The 20,470-nt window shown below is 29.9% G+C and overlaps 1 protein-coding gene and 1 long non-coding RNA gene across 2 annotated transcripts; one reads left to right on the forward strand and one right to left on the reverse strand.

Moving 5' to 3' along the window:
- Positions 1-2,963: 2,963 nt before the first annotated feature.
- On the reverse strand, positions 2,964-3,630 carry LOC121209739 (uncharacterized). The gene is made up of 2 exons (XR_005904832.1): positions 3,319-3,630; positions 2,964-3,219 (listed from the first exon to the last, which is right to left on the reverse strand). It is a non-coding gene; the product is annotated as an uncharacterized lncRNA (long non-coding RNA).
- Positions 3,631-9,223: 5,593 nt separating this feature from the next.
- Positions 9,224-13,164, forward strand: LOC107942872 (rho GTPase-activating protein 3). Its single transcript, XM_016876602.2, has 5 exons — positions 9,224-10,130; positions 11,135-11,255; positions 11,344-11,463; positions 11,642-11,872; positions 12,408-13,164. Exons 1-5 carry the CDS (start codon positions 9,691-9,693, stop codon positions 12,918-12,920), a joined length of 1,425 nt encoding a protein of 474 aa, XP_016732091.2. The 5' UTR covers positions 9,224-9,690; the 3' UTR covers positions 12,921-13,164.
- The last annotated feature ends 7,306 nt before the right edge of the window (positions 13,165-20,470 follow it).

Raw genomic sequence — 20,470 nt, forward strand, 5'->3', positions numbered from 1 at the left:
ATGGATCCTTTACAAAGTGCCCACCTACATGCAAAATAAGGTAATATTCCTTATCACACGACATCTGGAAGTTTAAACAAACAATTTACTCTATAAAAACCAACAAAAAAACAAAACCCAAAACAACATAGAGACTATTTCTTTGAATACAACAACAAAAACTAAGGCATTACTAAAAGTAAACAACACAACACAGTAGGCATCTACCCTTTTCGATATTCAAACATTTTTTAAAAGTTTTTTTTTGGAATTATTACTTTTTTATGCAGTTCGGTCCCTACATCTTCTACCCCACTATCGCATTGAAAATCGATAACACTAACAATTTTCAACCACCATTGCAAGTAAAAAAAATAACACTAACAATTTTCAACCACCATTGCAAGTAAAAAACCTGTTTTTTTTCCCCATTGAAACTGTGATTAACAATCCTAGATTGTTGTCATAAACCCTTTGATTTTGTGTATCTAAACTATACGAAATTAAAAATAAAACAAAAACCATAACATTTGCTCAAAAAACCCAATAAAAAATCACCTACCTTTCAATATGGGTTACGGAGTTTGCCCTAACCGTATCAATCTTTGGCTCCCCCTCCTTTCGTTGAAATTTCTTTTACTATTGCAAAAATCTAGATTAGAGATTGTTAAAGTTTTTTATTGTAAGTGTTTTAGGGATTTTACTATTTGGGAATAAGGGATTAGGGATTTTACAATCAATTTTAACTTTACCTAGAATTATTTATTTCTTTTTAATTTCATATTTAATTCTTTATTTTTGACACGTCATCTTCATCCTCGTGCTTATGTGGCACGCCACATAGGTTACTTCGTTGACCTGCACTTGATTGATGGTCAACTCACATTTCCCATTAAAATTGGGTTGATTTCTTAAAAAATTGTAACGTTGAGGGTGTCAATCCCCAAAAAAAAAATTAAGGCCTCAAACCTAGAAACCTTTAAACATTGAGGGCAACTTTTGGTTTATTAAAAAAATACTATAAAATATTGTAAAAAAATATTTAAAATTTTAAATAAAAACATTGTATCTTAGAATAAATTATATCTTTGTTAAACACATTTAAAATATTTAAATCTAATATAAAATTATATTTAATTAAAAATAAAATTAATTTTTATAAAAATACATTCTAAAAATATTTTAATAAAATATTTTCAAATTTTCAAAATTTTAAAATACATAAATTTTCAATACTTCTCCAATGTTACTAGTGGCATACTCCTTATTTAATGTTTGAAGTAAATTTCCTTCATTTATAATCATGCCCGTACTTTCTTTATTTTATACCAAAATTCTTTAAAATGGTCAAACACTGGACAATAGTAAAGATATTGGCATATTCATACATTTGCGAGAATTTAATTTGTAATTGTGATAGTAAATATTAATAATTCAAAAAATATTTGGATTTAAATATTTTAAGACAACAAATGCATATATTAAATATTTATATATTCACTTCACTTTTAAAAAAAATATTAGTGAATTTAAGATATTAGTGTAGAGACAAATCAAAAAAGTAAAAATATTTGAAATAATTAAAAAATATTATTTGAATTGAAATAAAATTTACATATTTAAAAAAAAAAACTTGACCAAAGTAGGAAAAATGATATACTTTAGAGAGTAGAGCGTTAGTAAACCAATTACTTTAGTAGATGAATACATAAGATATTATTATACCTATGAGACCCTTGAAATGTTTACATTGCAAGATTAAAGTTGAAAATCACCTAATTAAAAAGTTAAGGTTTAATGCTTTAAAGCTTTGAAGTATACTGGTTTTTTTCACTTTCATCGTTAAACATTTTTTTTTACCTACTTCGCTTTTAATTATGCAATTAATTATTTACTTTCTTGTGTCATCATTTCAAAAACTCTTAAAATTCTTCTAAAAATGAAATATTACAAAAATTTACTCAAAATTATTAAAAATATAAAATTACAAAAAAAAATTAAAAAAATTATTTTTTTAAAATATTAGAAAATTTAATATTTTAAAATTTTATAAATTACATTTACTATATCTTGAACACGAGCTTGATGTCTCTTAAAAGGATACCACCTACTATACTTGATTTATAATTCAATCAATCGAAATTTATAATTAGTAGACTATTTTAAGTGACAAATTTGGATAAGTTTTTTTTTTAATTATTTAAATAATAAAGAATAATATTATTTGAATTAAATAATGTTGTAAATAATATTTTAAGCTATTTCAAGAAAAATTGTTTGTTTCTAGATCAATATCTTAATTGACAAACATTTTTTTTTAAAATGAAGTGATATCTAAATATTAACATGTGCATCCATCGCCTTAAAATATTTGAATCCAAATATATTTATATTTTATGAATCTTCAACATTTATGATCACAATTAGAAATCAATGCCTACAAATATCCAAATATGCCATCATTCTCCTTAAGTCCGCCATTATTGTCAATGTTCGACCATTTTAAAGAACTTTAGTACAAAATAAAAAAGGGCGTGCATGACGAGGGATAAATGAATGAATCTTACTTTAAACATTAATTATGGAGCCAAATCAAATAACCATGTTGCCAGTAATACTGATAAATTACTAAAAATTATATATTTTAAAAATATTAAAAAATTAAAATACAATTTTTATAAAAAATTGATTTTATTACCATATACAATTTTTATATCAATATTTTAAATGTGATTAGCGAGTATATACTTTATTAAAAGATACAACAATTTTTATAATTTTTTAAAAGTTTTAAAAAAATTTAGGGACATAAGAGAAATTTCCAAAAATTATGAAGACCAAGGCTGAAGGCTCGCCTGCCTCCTATTACCATCAGCCCCTGGACATAATTTAGTTGTTTTTGTGACAGTGCTAAAATTAGTCTATGTTTCATTTTCAAATATTAACTTAGAAAGCAAGGATATAAAAGAGAAAAGGTAGCGAAATGAAAAACTTTCAAACAAATTTTAATCTTATCGGATTAGTAACTTAAATGCTTTGGTCCAACTTAAATGCGTTTAATGGATGCTTATAATAAGGGAAAACATGAAACTTAGAGAAAAAGAAACCCTCCCCTCTCTCTCTCTCTCAATCCAGCAGGTAATGGATCTATGCTTCTTCATTGCATTGTCAGGCTGGTTTATTGTCAATGAAGCATTCAGCAATCTAAATTTCTCTTTAAAACCTAACAGCGAGGAAGATCTGAGAAAAAAAAAACCCAATTAGCAAATATGAAATTACAAGAAGTCTTTAATTCATAATATTTTTAATACCACAAAAAAAGAAGAAGAGAGTAATTACTGAAGTTGGTGAACAGGGCCAGCTAATATTGTAATGAATAGGCTGTGTGAAGAGGGAGACCCATAAACTTAAAATCGGCCGCACATGGTGGAGCGTATGAGGAAATTGGGTTAGCATGGGGCAATGCCTATGAATGCGGTGGATGCTTGAAAGTTGAAAAGCCTCACTGAATTAGCGTCATAAGAAAATGTTGGGGAGTCACTGCAGTGTTAGGTAAATCATTTAAACCGAGGAAGCCATTGATTACTCCACTGCAACTCTTGTTGAGTAAAACCATTTAAACTGGACTGCCCACTCAACTTCATCCTACCACGCTTTACCATCCCAAAGACCAACTGGATGTTTCTTTTCTTTTAAAGATTAAAGGCATATACATGTAACTATAAACTAATTTTTATATATATTGATTTATTTTGGTGGAACACATAATGTCAATTGTGGAGGAATGGGACCCAAATAAGAGTAAATTGAATTAGTTTTAGGAAGATAAGTGTGTGATACTGGGTTTAAATTTTAGTTTAAACTGAATTAATTGATCTAATCGATTTAATTCGATTAATCGGTTGGTAGCTGAATTTAGTTTGATTGGAGGTCGGTTAATAATTTTTTAGAATTTTAATTATTAGTTAATTCGGTTCAAAATTAGGTAATGAACCGAATTAACCGAACTTAATAATTAATATTATGTGTTAATTTCAATACTTATGTAGTGCTTTTAGTTATGTAGTGTTTCAAGACATAAATTTTTGGTTAATTCGGTTAACTTTTAAGACAAAAATATTTCTTTCGGTTAATTTCAATATATATTTTTTATATGTTTTTACTTATTTTAACCAAAAGACAAAAATATATAAGTTTGGGTTAAACTTTTTTTAAAAAAAATATAATTCGATTAACAATTAAAAAATTATATAATTCAATTAATACTAATTAAGTTCGATTAATAACCGAACCGATCATTTGAGCACCCCCATTTACATATAATTAGATTCTTTTTCCAGCCCTAATAGTATACACACCATCAATCCACTCAAATGAATATATACATTATACCAGAACAATTTGTTTGTCACCAGCCCTGTGGGATTTTAATATTAAAGAGTTTGCGTTTTCTAGAAGTGGCTATTAATCTTACCGAAAATCGAAAGCTGGTCTGAAAAATAAGAGGGTTAGAATAAAAATATAGATTTGAAAAATAGGCTTAGGTAAAAAAATAAGGGTTCATTTAGAAAACGGGTTAGACTTCGGGTAAGACTTTTTTGGCCTAAAATTGCAAAAATAAAAAACAACTGTTGTTTTCTTGCATTTTTTACTGTTTTGCTAATATTTTCTTGTTGTTTTCTCACTATTATGTTCATACGATTTTGTTGTTATTATTTGGAAATTGTATAACTATTGTTTTGTTGTTAATTTTGTTATTATTCTAGAAATATTTGCTTGTTAAGTTGTACGTATTTTATTGTTAGTTAAGTATACATATATATTTTTAAATTTATTTTTAATTTGTTGGGAAATATTTATTTTAATGTTTTTAATATTTTTAGTGTATTATATTTTTTTAAAAATATATTAGAAAATTTTATACGAGTGGGTAAGGTCGGGCCTGAATTTTAGTATTTTTATTTAGGTTGAGTTTGGACAAAATTTTAGACATATTTTTTAGGACAGGTCAAGCTCAGGCCTAACAAATAGGACTAAGATTTTAGTTGGGCCCAACCCAAAATTGACCCATGGGCATCTCTAATCCTACCGCAGGCATTGGGCTTTTTTAATAGGGTTCAAATCCCACCATATGAAAATGTCAATGTGGCTTTGGTTGTTGGTTAAGGCGAGGATATTAAATTTTTAAATTTAAGTTCAGGTCTTATCATGTGTAATTGTGATGAGTCACTATACTATATTGTATTGGAAATGATAACCATAAATTTAGATATAAACAGTAAGGGAGACATGAAAAATCTAAAAATTAAAAAATTGGCTACCTTATAAAAGAAATTTAAAAAAGAAAATTAAAACCTTATAAGAGAATTAAAATTTGAAAAAAGAAAACCTAAACGTGTTGTGTCTCCCCAAAATTTTAATTATTTTAAATACTTTAATTAAAGTACATATTAATATATTCGTATTTTGAAATTAATAATATGAGATTTTAGAATATTATTTATTTTGATATATCTTCTTAATAAGTATATTTGATTTGAGTTGTGAAATTTTTTTAATTTCATAAAAAGAACGAAATTAGTGTGGTATCACTCTTTTAAAAGATTTATTTATTTTTGTCAGTTTTACTATATTATTTTAGATGCCAGCTATTTAAACCAAGTTATAGGGTAAGAAGGTATTTTCATTTCATTTTCCAACTTTTTAAATTCACCAAATCCACTCATTTAACTCCTGTGTTAATTAAACCAATATTATGTTTATGCCAAGGAAGCTGTCCATTTTTTTCTATAAATGAATTAAGCACAATGAAATTTAAACCCTAAATTTTATTCATTTTCACTTTATTTTTTAAAATTATTCTAATTCTCAACCTCTAAATTTTAGTCAAATTACTTTATTTTAGAAGAAAAAATTCATCCAACTGCTAAAAATTTAATGACTTGCATGATAGTTTATATGTACATCATTATTGACATGAATAAATTTTTTAAAAAAGAATTATCAACTTTTTTTAAAATTTATTGAATTTTTAATAATTTTTTGTGAAATACACACGAATTATCACATTATTGTAGTTAAAATTCTCATGGTCCAATAAACTTTTCTATATAAAAAAAATACAATTTAACTAGAATTCAAAAATTGACCACTAAAGTGACAAAAAAAAATTAGAACCAAAACTATAAAAAAAATATCATTAAAGACTACATTTATCATTATACCAATAAATTACAATATTTTATTTTCCAACAAAGTTATCAAAGATTACTTTTTGCTCACTAAATTAAAAGCTAAATGTTAAATATCAAATCTATCAATAAATTACATCAATATTATTGAAGAATTTCATAATAAGATTTCAGTTAACAAATATATATACATAATTATTTGGTACATAAGTAATGAAAATTTTGAACTCTGCAGATGAAGTTGAGATTTCATCATGTGGTTTCAAGTTGTATTTAAAAGATTTTAAAAAAAAGGGACATTTGGCAAAATCTCGACCCATTTATGGAGTTAAAAACTTCCACTGCTTGTATACTAAATAATTATACATTAAAGAAAAGATTGTATGAAATACAGATACTATCCATTTTCAATAGTTTAATGTCACATCAATAATTTTATCTTGAATTTAAGATTTTCATTTTGTTTAAAATAAAAATACTGATATAATATTAAACTATTAGAAAAAAGGATATAAATATCGTGATATCACTTGTTCTTACAATCCTTTTCCAATATATTATTATCAATTAAAGCTTCACATCTTTCTTATTTCATTTTTATTTATATATTTATGTTATACATTGTGTTATAGAAGCAGTCTATACCACTATAATTATTTAGGAAAGTTCATTAGATTTCATCTTCTTTAATGATCTCAACTCTAAGAAAGTTATATTCGACCCACTCAATTCACCAACTCTCAAGATGATAATAATGGCCTGTATCCTAAATTACATCATTAAGTTCTTAAATCCTTCTCTGCCTACAAAGACCATATTTGTAGGAAGAATAAGAGAAAAAACAAAAAAAAGATAATACTCTACTCTTTTACTACCTCATCTTTCTCTAACAATCTAGTGAATCTTCACGCTACTTCATGATGTCTCATCCAAATGACATGCTGATGTGAATCACCCATGATAACCTTCAAAATCTGGTGTAGCTGTAGTGTTATCGCAAGCTATAACCAATTTTGCATGCTGATTCACTGTGCAAATACAAATTGTTTTGAGTTAGTTGGGGCGTTAAAAATCATTGGCAATGCCAACAATAATATTTACATTTTCACTCAACTTTAATTTCACATATAATCCCATGCATTGCATGTTTGTCGGCATGCTACAACCCAAAATAACCTTCATACATCCATCAATAAACAGTTTAAATATACTCCGTAAAAAGAAAAAAAAAAGGTTAATAAACAATACGATGGGTCAAGTTGCTTGGAAGCAGTCATAATATATTTTTTTTCTTTACGTTTCAACTTTTATGTATAGAATTATCTCTTCATCAAAAATAAGTTTAGACGTTTAAACTTAAAACCTCAAAATTTTTAAGGTCTCTTCATTGCCATTAACCCAAAACTTCAGATGAAACTAGACATTACTGATATTATATAACCAATTAACTATATATTTAATACCAAAAAAAAAAAAAACTAAATATTTGTTTCGTCCCATTATGTTGGCATTTGGAATCAAACCAAAGTAAAGAGTTGAGTTAAGCATTGTTGACGTTGTATTCACTATTCATATTGACTTGGAGTGATGTTATATGGGCAGTTGAGGGTTTTGTTTTAAGAAAAAAAAACCATCACGCCTAACCCAGAAAAAGATGTTTGACATAGTTTATGTTTGTTGGGCTTACATTTGGAGTGAGGTTGGAGCCCCACAAAGAAGCAAAAATAAAACACATGAAGTTGCTTTGCCGTTGATTAATGTTTCATCAATTTTATATAATCATTTTTTGTGGATTTGAATTAACTAAATCCTTGTCAGTGTTAGGTTCTGGCATTGTAAACTAATCCATCCAAAAGACTTTTTCTAACTAGTTCAAGATGTTGTGTTTCAAGTGGACATCTTTAATTTTTTTGGTTACAGATTGCCGGGGATTTATTAATACATCTATAAAACCAACAATTGAATTGCTCCACCAGCTTTGATTTCATTTGTTTATTGCACAAAATGTTGCCTGCAACGGTACCACTATATCTTTATCTTTTAATTTCAACTTAGATATACCTAAACTCATTTCTCAGCTGCTGCTGATTTGATCACCGTTTATAACTTAACGCACGACAAAAATCTGACTCCATCGTCCATCAACATCAAACGGTAGTAAAGTAATGTCGGGTTAGCTGCATTTTACTTTGTTTACCTGGCAGATGTTATGGGTTCACGTGCCAGACATCCTAAAAGGACCACAGTTTTACCATCCAAATTTTAATTCAAGGTTACATAAAATGCCTTCCGTTTGGGGGATAAAAAATTTTAAGTTTATGAAACTAATGGGAGCATTCTGTCTTTCTTTTTTGTTGTTATTGATACTCTGGAAACTCGTCTTCTACAATGACAGGTTAATTAGTAGGGTTGAAAAAACCCACAAAAGATTAAGGTTTGGGACATGTAAGCTACACTTGCCATGTGACCCATGTGACTACATTGTGGGGATTGGGCATGCAACCTTACAAAAACATCCAACAGCTGCTATGTACATCCAATTTCCTCGTTTCTCAATCCACTTAAGACTGTCCTCACGGAAGAAAAAACAAATCTTGGCTTAATGTGTCCTTAGATCCTAAATTATGATTGTCCACCTTAGCCTTTTCATGTTGGTAGGGCCTCCAGCCCTCAACAATTCTAACTTTTACCAATTTTGAGAAAAATAAGAAAACAACCATGTTTTAGGTTAAACTAGTAAATTTAATTACGCTTAATCTTTATCTTTTATCATTTTGGTCTGAGCTGAAAAAAAAGTCAAATTTCAAGAATGAATTTTTCATTAATTTCTTTTTGGCAAACTGTCCTCATTTATCAAGTTGTTTATTTATGAGGTAGACATTTTATTCAGAGAAATCAACTCACATCTGATACTCAATTTCAATTTATTCATAATATAATTTCGTTTTAATCATCATAATGCACCAAAAAGAAGTAGAGAAATATTCATATAAATTGCGACTGTCATTTGGATCACAGTGATATAGATAGATAAAAGATGAAAAAGAAAGACCCAACAAACACAAAAGATATGAAGTCCGCAAACATCCAAGGCAGGCCACCCGCACATTGATGTATGTAGCCGCCCTCTTCTTGGCCTTGGCTGTCGAGTGAGTGTCGACTCGTAATCTGGATTAGCTTTCCTTATTCTACTTTTCTACACTGACTCTCACCTTTTCAGTTTTTTGGTTTTCATTTCCCTTCCCTCCCCTATCAAAACTTTACACCACAATGTCCCCATCAACCATATCTACAATCTCCACTCCCAAGCAACCTCCGCCCCTCTCTCCTTTTTCTTTTTAATCTCACAAAATCTTTTTCTTCTTAGTTTCTGACTCTACTACTCCCGCTCCTTCCTTCATCACTCTTCTTCTCTCTTTTTTATTATTATATTTGTATGTTCCTTTCTTCAATTTCTATTCTAAATCCCTTTACTTTTTAAAAAGGAAAAAAAAAAAACAAAGACTTGACAAAGAGAAAGATGAGTGGGTTGTTCCGATCCAAATCTTGTGGCCTCGTCGGAATCACCGAGAACCATGCTCCTCCGAGTCCATTCTTCCACCAACCCGAAACCAACTATTATGAAACCAGTGACGAAGAAGAAGAAGGCTATGATGGGAACCCCATCGCTACAACGCCGTTTATAAGCCCCAAGTCGAGATTTGGTAGTAGTCAGAGGCGAAGCGGTCATTCCACGTCCAAAGACAATAACCAGTTCCCTTTTTTGGATATTTTGGCGGCTTTGTTAAGAAAGTCGCTGGTCACGTGCAGCGTCGATACTGACGACGTGTCTTCCATGGATATTAGCTTGCCAACTGAAGTCAGGCATGTTTCTCACGTGACTTTTGACCGCTTTAATGGTTTCCTCGGCTTGCCTACTGAGCTCCAGCATGATGTTCCCAGAAGGGTTCCCAGCGCCAGGTTTGGTTCTAAATTCTAATTCAATTCTGTTTATTTGCACTGCTGATTTTGATTTATTTTTTTTTAATTTTGAATTTATTAAGAAGCTAAAATCTTCTGAATCTATTGATTTTGGGATTTTCCAATTTTTTAAAAAATTTATCTTATTTTTTATAAACAAATTAAATGTCTTGAATAGAGGGAATTTTTGTTATAAAATTAAATTAATAGCCTTTTCACTTTTGCATATAAGTATGATATTAATTGGCAAATAAAGTACTTTTTTTTAATAAAAAGAAAAGAAATGCTATTGTTGTTGAAGGTGTATTTGTATGTTTTGACTTTCACTTGTTTGTCAAAAAAAGAGACATTAGCTTATGGATGTCATTGATTAAAGCTGTACGAGAAAGGAACATTCCAACTACTTTTTCCATGTTAGATGAGGAGCTGTTGTTGTTCTGCAATAAATGTTTTGCTTTTTCCTGAAAATTCAAAGGATGGTGCTTTTATTTCATGCATTAGGATGTGCTTTTTCACCCCTGCCTGCATTCTTAGTTGTTAATATTCTGAGTCAAAAGGGGTAAAGGGTTTTGATTCAAATGACCCTTTCACCGTGGATTCTGGGTTTGGATGGTTCTGACGACTATTTGAAGAAGTAGTGATTGACTTGGATAGATCCAAAAAAGATCATATCATGCGTTCTAAAAAGATCAATTGATTCTTTGATGATAATTAACTGTTACTGTGCTATGCATAGTTTGGATATGGGCCATTGTTCTCTCTTGATTAGCAAGTTATTCATGATATTTCTTTTTATCAATTACCATGCAAACAACTTGTAGAGCAGAGTTGATTGCTAAGGGCATTTCTTTTGTTTGAAAACAGGAAAACCAAAAACGCTTTGTTGTGTACGGAATCTCCTAGAAAATATTTTTGGAAATTTTTTGTTGTCACCTTTTTCTTGCATGATTTAGTATGTTGTTTGATATATTAAACATACAAGATGCATCTTTTCCATTGAGCAGTGCAAGTGTTTTCGGAGTTTCTGCCGAGTCAATGCAGTGCTCTTATGATGACCGAGGGAACAGTGTGCCAACTATTCTTCTGATGATGCAGAAACGTTTGTATGCAGGAGGAGGCCTTAAGGTTAAGTCTAAGCGTATGTATTGGATTAATGATTTTAAGTATTCTAAATGCTTAAGGTTTTCACAAAGATGGGTTATGTTGACTGAAGGCGGAAGGGATATTCCGGATTAATGCCGAGAATAGTCAAGAAGAGTATGTCCGAGACAAGTTAAACAAAGGTGTAGTACCACGTGGAATTGATGTCCATTGTTTGGCAGGTTTGATAAAGGTACATATACTATACTATGGATTGATTACCCGGGTTTTGTTCCAAATACTTGTTTCCCAGTTTTTCTTAGTAAAGAGTCAATTATAATTCATAATAATTATTTTTCAAATCGACTTCCTCATGCTCCACAATTTGACTTCCATTTTTCAATTGGTCCTGTGCTTGAAATGCTTTGTAGGCATGGCTTAGAGAACTTCCTAGTGGAGTACTTGATTCCCTCACACCAGAGCAGGTGATGCACTGCAACACCGAAGATGACTGCAATGAACTCGTGAAGTTACTTCCTCCAACAGAAGCTGCTCTCCTTGACTGGGCTATCAATTTGATGGCTGATGTGGTGCAGCATGAAGAATATAACAAAATGAATGCACGAAACATTGCCATGGTTTTTGCACCAAACATGACTCAGGTTTTCTTTTACCATCCATTCTTGCTATTTTTAGTGTCACTAGTGTAATAAATGTCAGGTGTCAAACTAGTTAATAGTGCTTCCTGCTTAAAATTTGACGAAAATCATCGTTCTCAGAGAGAGACACCTGGTGAGTTGATCTCAGTTTAATTGGGTGTTTCACAACAGCCCGTTTGGGATATCTAAACATGTGGACATGGGGATGCACACGATTGTCTCTCTTCCTTGGGGTTGTATGTAACGGCGGTATAGTTCTTTAAAGAATTTTTGGCTGAAGTGTAGTTGGCCTTTAATGCAGCAGAGTTGAGCATGAACCTAGGCTACTTCTCTCAATGATTCTGTTATTATCATGGGAGAGGGCACGGTTAGGACCAGAAAGGATCTATCTTCAGAGATTTCACCTTTTTGTTATTCCATCTTTCTTTTGCTGGATATTTTAGCCAATAACTTTCCAACTTGAGCTATTATCAGAACGATGCACTTGAGAGTTTTCATTTTGAACACTAATTTCGGTCTAAATCTAAATATGGTCCAGATGGCTGATCCTTTGACAGCATTGATTCATGCTGTGCAAGTAATGAACTTCCTCAAAACACTGATCTTAAAGACACTTAGTGAAAGGGAGGAATCAGCTTCCAAGGAGAGGTTGCTGCCATCATATTCTCCTACTAACCACTCTGCAACTGCAGACGGTGGGATATCCAACGAGCAAGTTCTGGGTTCAAGTCCATCTAAGGAAGCTTCCACGGCTAAGCTATTGAGGGCTGCCACTCTCAGTAGACTGGAATGTGATCCCGAAGAGAAACTATGGAGCTCTTGGAGTGGTGATGGGGAAGAGGAATTTGAGTCTATTTCAGATAACAGCACGCCAAATGCATCTGAAATGGCAACTGTTGAACATGAATGTGGGGGTGGTCATGATAGCAAGGAGTGGCAAAGTTTAAGAAAAGGTGTAAGGCAGTTATGCAGACACCCTGTATTTCAGTTGAGTAAGTCAACTAAGAAGAGCCGAAACCTGGGGATTGTAAATACTAGAGGAGGTGGATAAGCTCGAATGTTTATATGTTAGTTTATAAGCTCGAATGTTTGTTTACCGTATCCCAAAATGTTTATATGTTTGTTTTGTATCATTGAGGTGATTTGTGATTGTGTATGCGAAATTTTATAGTTTGTAGGATTGGTTTGGAAGTACCAACTGAAAGCTATATAGATGAATGATTTCTTCTTAGTCTCCTTGTACTAGCTTCATGATATGCAATAATAGTACAGAGACCAAGCAAGTTTGAAAGAAATATAAAATACTTTTTATGATTGCGTTGCCTTTCTGAATCCAAAGTGAAGCAATTTAATAGAAATAATTTCCAATTGCAAACAGCTCATTTGGGTTTTATCTCTTTTATGGGCATTGTTGGTATAGAGCAGACCAGAAGTTAGCTTCTAATCCTTAACCCAGAAGAAATATAGCTAAAACCAACAGTTGGGATTGTTTACATTACAAATTTATTATATTTCTATTAAAAAAAAAGAAAAGATTTGTGATAGTAGCAACTATTAATGCAAATTGGTAGGGGGATTATGTTCTATCAAATTAACACCTCCATATCTGATTTTGTCCAAAAATATTCTACATATTTGCACACGAAATTCAAGTTTCAATGGTGGAATGAATCTTGGGCATGACCATTAAATTAAATTAGGGTTTGGAGTAATTACCATTTTCCAAACACAAGTAAAGCAAAATCAATGTTTGAACATCATGATTGATATTGAAAATAAAATGCTTCTTTTTAGTTACTATACGTTAATCATTCAAAGTATGATTATTTCGGGCATTTTCCAACTCTAAACAATAAACTATATATTATTCATAAAAAGAAGATCAAAATTAAAGGTTTTGATGTTGAAAGGGCTTCTAGTCTTCTACTCATTGTTCTGCTTGTAGTAACACAATAAAGTTATTTATAGGTGGAATTGGGCTCCAAAATTGTGTTATTGTTTTGATTATATCAAAATTTTGGTTAAAATATGCTCATGGTATATTTAGAATTTAGTCTCTCTCTCTTTTTTAATTTAAAAATGTAAGTCCAACTACCAACATGGTTAAAATTTTTCTATTAAATTCATGACAATGTCATTGTTTTAGTTATATTGCTACCAAGTGGGGTTTTTTTTTCTTACTTCAAAATGTCATACCAATAAATTTAACAATTGTACTTGAATCTAGAAACATTAAAAGTAGATGGAATAAAATTAAATGAGCTAAATTTCAAATTTATTAAGAGTATAAGGGTTTATAACATATTTTAACCTAAAATTTTAAAATATATTTAGGGTAAAATACACCAATGCTCACTAAACTTTGGTTAAAATAACAAAACAATCACTAAACTTTGAAAAGTTACAACTCAGTTACTGAACTTTAGAAAAATAACAAACTAGTCACCAATAATCATTTCTCGTTACGTCTGTAATGGAAAGCTAACCTGTCATTTAATTGGCCACGTTGGCATCCTAGTTGTCATGTTAAACAACCCCGATTTAAGGACCCTAGTTGGGCAGTAGAAGAAGAAGAAGAAGAAGAAGAAGAAGAAGAAGAAGAAGAAGAAGAATGGCAAGAGGAGGAGGAAGAGAATAAATGGAGATGCTGACCGTGATTTCAGTGTGATACTGTGGAAACCCAGTCAATTTAAAGGCTTCTTGGTCTAATGACAACCCAGGTAGGAGGTTTTTTGGGTATAAGAAGTATGAGAGTGTATTTCAACTTGGTTTGATCCACCATTGATGCCCCGTTCACGAATTTTTGTTGGGTGTTTTGAAACAAGTCAAGACATTTCTAACATCCCGATTTAGGGTCTAGTCGGAACAATGGTTTCGAGACCACAAATTCTGTAATGACCTGAATTTTACGATTATCGAAAAAGTGTATTTTCGAGTCTCCGTTACTGAAAAACGGATCCGTAAATATATATCAAAATATTTAAAAAGTTAATTTTGTGGTTAATTAAAGTTTAATTAAGTGAATTTAGCTTAATTAAGGATAATTGGATAAAAGGATTAAATTGAATAAAGTGTAAAAATTTAATCATAGATTAAAAGAAAATAAAAAGGACTAAAATGGAAATTATGCCATTTAGCATAAGTGAAATGGCATATAAAGTAAAAATCTAAGATTTTTACTTAGATTTTAATTATAAAATATATATTTATTAGTAATAAATGATATTAAATTAATTTATTATAATTATATTATAAGATATTTATATGATAAATAAATTAAATTGTGACAAGTGTGTGATAAAAATAAAATATATATGTAATAAATATTATACATACATTTGTAATATATGTATGTATTTAATTATTATTTAAGTAAATATTAATGTTATTGTTATTATTAAATTGATATTTTGAAAGTTCATAGGTTTTCAAATATGGTTCATGTTGAATAAAATGATTGAATTAGGGATTAAATTGATAGTATTTTAAGTTAGAAGTGAAATAATGATTGAATTGTAAAGTAATTCATAAGTTTTATGCTTTAGGGACTAAATTGAAGAAAATTTGAAATTATGGTTTTATGGTGAAATTAGAGAGTTGAAATTTGATTTTAAGTGATAGTTGAGTGAAAATTAGAGAATAAATTGTAAAGAAAACAAGTTAGTTTGAATTGGGATTAAATTAGAAGTTATGTAAATATTGAGTTGAAATTGGAATAAATAAAATGAAATTGTATATTGATGAATTTTTAATTTTTTTAATTTCTGTAGCTAACATTGTGCCGGAAATCTCGGCTAAGCAAGAAAAAGGCAAAGTCGACGAGGGTTAGCTTGAAAATTACGGTTTGTATTTCTATAATCCGAACTTAATATTTAATTATTGAATTTATTACTTAATATGTATAGAAAGTGCTTTGAGATGAATATTTGAATTAGAATAGATATCGGTTAGAATTGAAAAATGAAATTATTTATTAATTGTTGAATTTTGATTGAATATTATGATAGTAACTGAGGTGAGAAATATTGTATTTTATAATTGAAATGGATTGATTAGGTATGTGTTAAATTTATTGAATTTATACGTATATATCTGATTATTGTGAAAATTGAATATTTGTTATTGAAAAAGTGAAATAAATTATATCGAATTATGAATATATATGATTGTTGAGATGTGTAATGATTGGAACTGAAAAATGAATTAGAAACCCTATTAACAGTATCGGGCTAAGTCGGATATAGTTGGCATGCTATAAGATTGGAAGTGTTCAGGATATTCTGACTTTGTGTCGATGAGACACTATAAGTGTCGCCTTACTGTTACTGTTCCAGATTCGTTCCGAAGAGGTACTCCGTACGTTACTGTAACAACCTAATTTTCAGTGGTGTTGGAATAGTGATTCGAGATCACTAAATCCAACAAATGAGTAGGAAATATTATTAATTTAGTGAGTATAAATTAAATGTGAAGTTAGGAAAAATTTTGAAACAGTGAATAGTGTACTAAAAATAAATATTAAAATAATTAGAATCGAAAACAAGGTTTCGAGACCTCGATAATTTTAAATCGAGCCATAAATATTTTTATAAATATTTATGGAGTGTTAATATGTTAGTATTAAAGTTTCGTCAAGAAATTTTAAAGTTCTGATAGTTAATTGAACAAAAAGTACTAAATTGTATCAAATGCAAAATTGTGGGAAATGATTAAATAGCTTAATTGATAAAAGAAAGAGGGTTTAAAAGGAAAATAGACCCAAATTCTATTTGGGCTGGACGGCAAGGGCATGAAATCAGCAAGAAAATAAGGAGAATTAAGGGCAAAATTGGAAAATTGTAAATAAAATTTACTTAATAAAGCTAGGACTAAAGTGGAATTATCTAGATTTCTCTTTATTTTTCTGCATTCTCATCAGAAAAACGCCATGGAAGAGTTCTATTAAGCTGTTTTTTTTCATATTTTTACTTCAAGTAAGTTCAATTCCTGATTATTTCTTGAAATTTTTGTGTTTTTGTGACTTTTACAACTAGGTCCTATTGTTGAATTCATTAGTTTTTGATTCTATGAAAGAAATTGAAAGTTTCTATACATATATGCTGGAAGTATATGATGATTTGGCATGGAATTAGAGCTTTAAATTGTTTATATGTTGATTTTATTGTAAGAATTGAATAGAAAGTGAATGTTTGGGACCTAATTGTAAAAGAGTTTGAAGTTAGATTTTTATGTGGAAATTCTGAAATTAAATAGTTATGAAATAACTTATAATGTTTAGGAAAAGTATTAATTGAGAAAATTATCTTAATTGAGAGGTTAATTGAGTAAGGACTGAATTGTATGAATTGTGAAATTTGGGGCAAAATGGAAATCAACATTTTGCACTAAAACTGTTTTGGACAGCAGCAGTAGTCTAACTTTGAAAAATCACCAAAAATTGTAGAAATGAAATTAGAGGATGAATGAAATTAAATATTATTGAGTTTAGTTTCTTATAGAAGAAATAATGTAAGCAATGAAATTGTAAATCATGAGATATGATAAATTTTGTGAGACAAGGTCAGAATGATTTCGGGTTCCCCTGTTCTGAATTTGTAAAATCATAAAAAATTGGATAAAAATAATTAGGGGCTTAAATTTATATGTTTAGAATCCTAAATGAGTCTATTTTCAGGAGAAACAAACGGGAACATCATTCGAATCCTGTACGAGGAGATAATTAATTTTTAGTGAAGAAGGGTTGGAACTGTTAGACAGCAGAACAGAGGATACTTCAATGAATAAACTGTATTAATTGGCCCAACCAAAAATCATGAAAATTTTATGGTAAGAAGATATGTGAATCTAGTTTCTGGGAAAATTTATGGATCTTAATTTGGAGTTCTGTAGCTCAAGATAAAAATAATTTAGTGACTATGACACAAATGGATAACTTGAATATTCACATAAGTAGATAGTGAAAATTATAGATAATGTTACTTACAAGTGTGTTGTTTATATTAAGGATGTGGATGGAGAGGAGGAGGAGGAAAATATACAAAAATATATGAATGACTCGTGTATAAATTGATCACATGCCCGATTATAATCGATAAGTGTTGAATTAGAAACGATATAATGTTTTATTTGGAATATTTATTATGAAATTATGATTATCGCTATAATACAAAAATCGAACTTGTGAGTTTATATAACTAAATTTAGTGACCATTTGTTAATATTATTAAATTTCAATATTATTTTATGAATGGTGATTAATATTTATGTATGTTAATTGTTGAAAATAAGTAAATTATGTACAAAAGTTATGAAATTAAACTGAGAATTTCGGAGGAACGGAACGCAGGAAATGAGTACAATCTTTCAGTGAAAAAGATGAATTGACGGTAAATTACCCAAGTAAACCGAGATTCAGCATTTGTTGTGAATTCTCGTGTTTACTTTCCGTTTAGCTCTTACGAGCTTCCGTTAACTCATATGAGTTTCAGTTAACCCTTTTGGGGTTTCAGTTCAGCTCTGATGAGCTTCAGTTAGCCTCCGAGCTTCCGTTTAGCACTTATGTGCTTCAGCTAGATTTCGGGCTTCAGATCACGATGTACTCAAATCCGTAAGCTGTTCCTTGGATAGACAAGTTGGTAAGTCGTAAATGTAACATGTGGAAAAAGAAATGTAAGTAATGTTATCATTATTATTATTGAGCTCAATTATGTGATTTTATCATTCAGAGATTGTGTTTGACAGGATATGTTAGTAAATTATGAGTATGTGAATCAAAGTGACAAAATTTAAACACCTAATGAGGTTGAGCTGATTCACACGAATTTGTCATTTGAAATTGTGATTGACAAGAAGAAACAGTGAATTACATGCTTATCAATGGTTACACATAATTATCTGAAAAACAAGAAAAAATGACGGTTATTGATATATGGAAATGTAAGACATTGATATATGAATGTGGAATATGTTTGATAAATGTGTTCATTCTTAACTATGGAATTATGTACCTCATGTGTGCTATTTGCATAAAGATGATATTTCAAATACTTTGGTGAGTAAAGCTTAAATATGAAATAGTATGAAATTGAGACAAGTTGTTATGAAAATATATTTAAATTATCTGTAAGTGTTTTGTACTCCTCGGTAATGCCTCGTACTCTGTTCCGGTGACGGATACGGGTAGAGGGTGTTACAGTTACAGTTACTGTTATTGTTCCGGATTTGTTCCGATGAGGTACTCTGTGTACCACTACTGTTATTGTTACTGTTACCGTTACGGTGTATTTTGGCTCCCGCCGATGAAACACTGTATGCTATCCTGGTGTGTGGGTTGGATCCGTGTATCCGTCCGAGTTTGAGTCATGTTAATAAGGGTAAATAAATGTATTGGATAACTAACTGCCACTGAATAATTGACTGTTACTAAATAACTGACTGCTACTGAGTAATTGACTGTTATTGAATAATTTATCGTTACTGAATAACTGACTGTTAAAGAGTGACTAAATATTATTGAACAACTAATTGTTATTGAATGATTGAATGTTACTGAATGAAACTGATAAATTGATCGATATTGAAAATTATTTACTGATATTGAATAGTGAACAAAAGTATAAGTGAGACGTATGAATGGAAAATATTATTATTTAAATGATTGTGAATTTATTTGAAAAGCTAATTGGGTTAATAGATGATAAAGATTGAATGAGTTGTAAAGAATTTATCCATGAAATGAATAAATGAATATTTATGATCATTAAATGATATTAAGTGTATGTTTTACTATTTAATGTTTGGATTATAGAAATACCACTGAGTTCATACTCAGCATACCGTTTGTTTCCGTGCGCAGGTTAAATTAAAGCTAGAACGTTGAATTAGCATCCTAGGCCGATCCCGAATTCAATGAGGTAAAACGTGTTAATAGTTGGTAATGGCATGTGCCTAGGATGGTTTTACGTGTGTGTCGTTTTGGATTGTTAATGTATTAATGAAATAAGTAGAACTAAGTTTGGTAATGGTATATAGCAGAATTAGGGTAATAAGTATGAATCTGAACTATTTGATCATATATGATAATTGAATAGAATTGAGTAATGGATAATATATAAAATGTCTAAATTTGGCAAGTTTTGAGTATATTTAAATGTGTTTAGATTGGTTAAATATAGGTATTTTATGCTATGTTTGGTAATTATGTGTATATTAATTGTAAATTGTCCGATAGGTCCGATAATGCTCTGTAACCCTATTTTGACGACGATTTGGGGTTAGGGGTGTTACAAATTTGACGTAAAAAAATTTATTTTTATTATATTTTTATGGTCTAAGATTTCACGAAATGATTTCGTGAAAATTTCGTTTGAAAATTTTGACGTTTGGGCACTTAATTTAGTCAAAAGGACTAAATCATAAAAAGTACAAAAGTTGAGTTCTACATGCTAGAGGTGTCCAATTGTTATGAAATTTTAAATTGGAGGTCCTTATATGGTAATTAGACCATTGGTTAATTTGGTGGACAAAAATTGACATGTTTAGGCATGTTTCCAATGTTTTTCATTAAGGGCATTTTGGTTATTTAGTTATTAAAATGAGTTA

This window comes from Gossypium hirsutum, chromosome A11 (assembly GCF_007990345.1).
Source record: "Gossypium hirsutum isolate 1008001.06 chromosome A11, Gossypium_hirsutum_v2.1, whole genome shotgun sequence".
NCBI lineage: Eukaryota > Viridiplantae > Streptophyta > Magnoliopsida > Malvales > Malvaceae > Gossypium > Gossypium hirsutum.

Coding starts and splice junctions, on each gene's coding strand:
- LOC107942872 (XM_016876602.2), top strand. CDS start 9,691: ATGAGTGGGTTGTTCCGATCCAAATCTTGTGGCCTCGTCGGAATCACC. Junction 11,256..11,343: donor ATGCAGGAGGAGGCCTTAAG/GTTAAGTCTAAG, acceptor TGTTGACTGAAG/GCGGAAGGGATATTCCGGAT. Junction 11,464..11,641: donor GTTTGGCAGGTTTGATAAAG/GTACATATACTA, acceptor AATGCTTTGTAG/GCATGGCTTAGAGAACTTCC.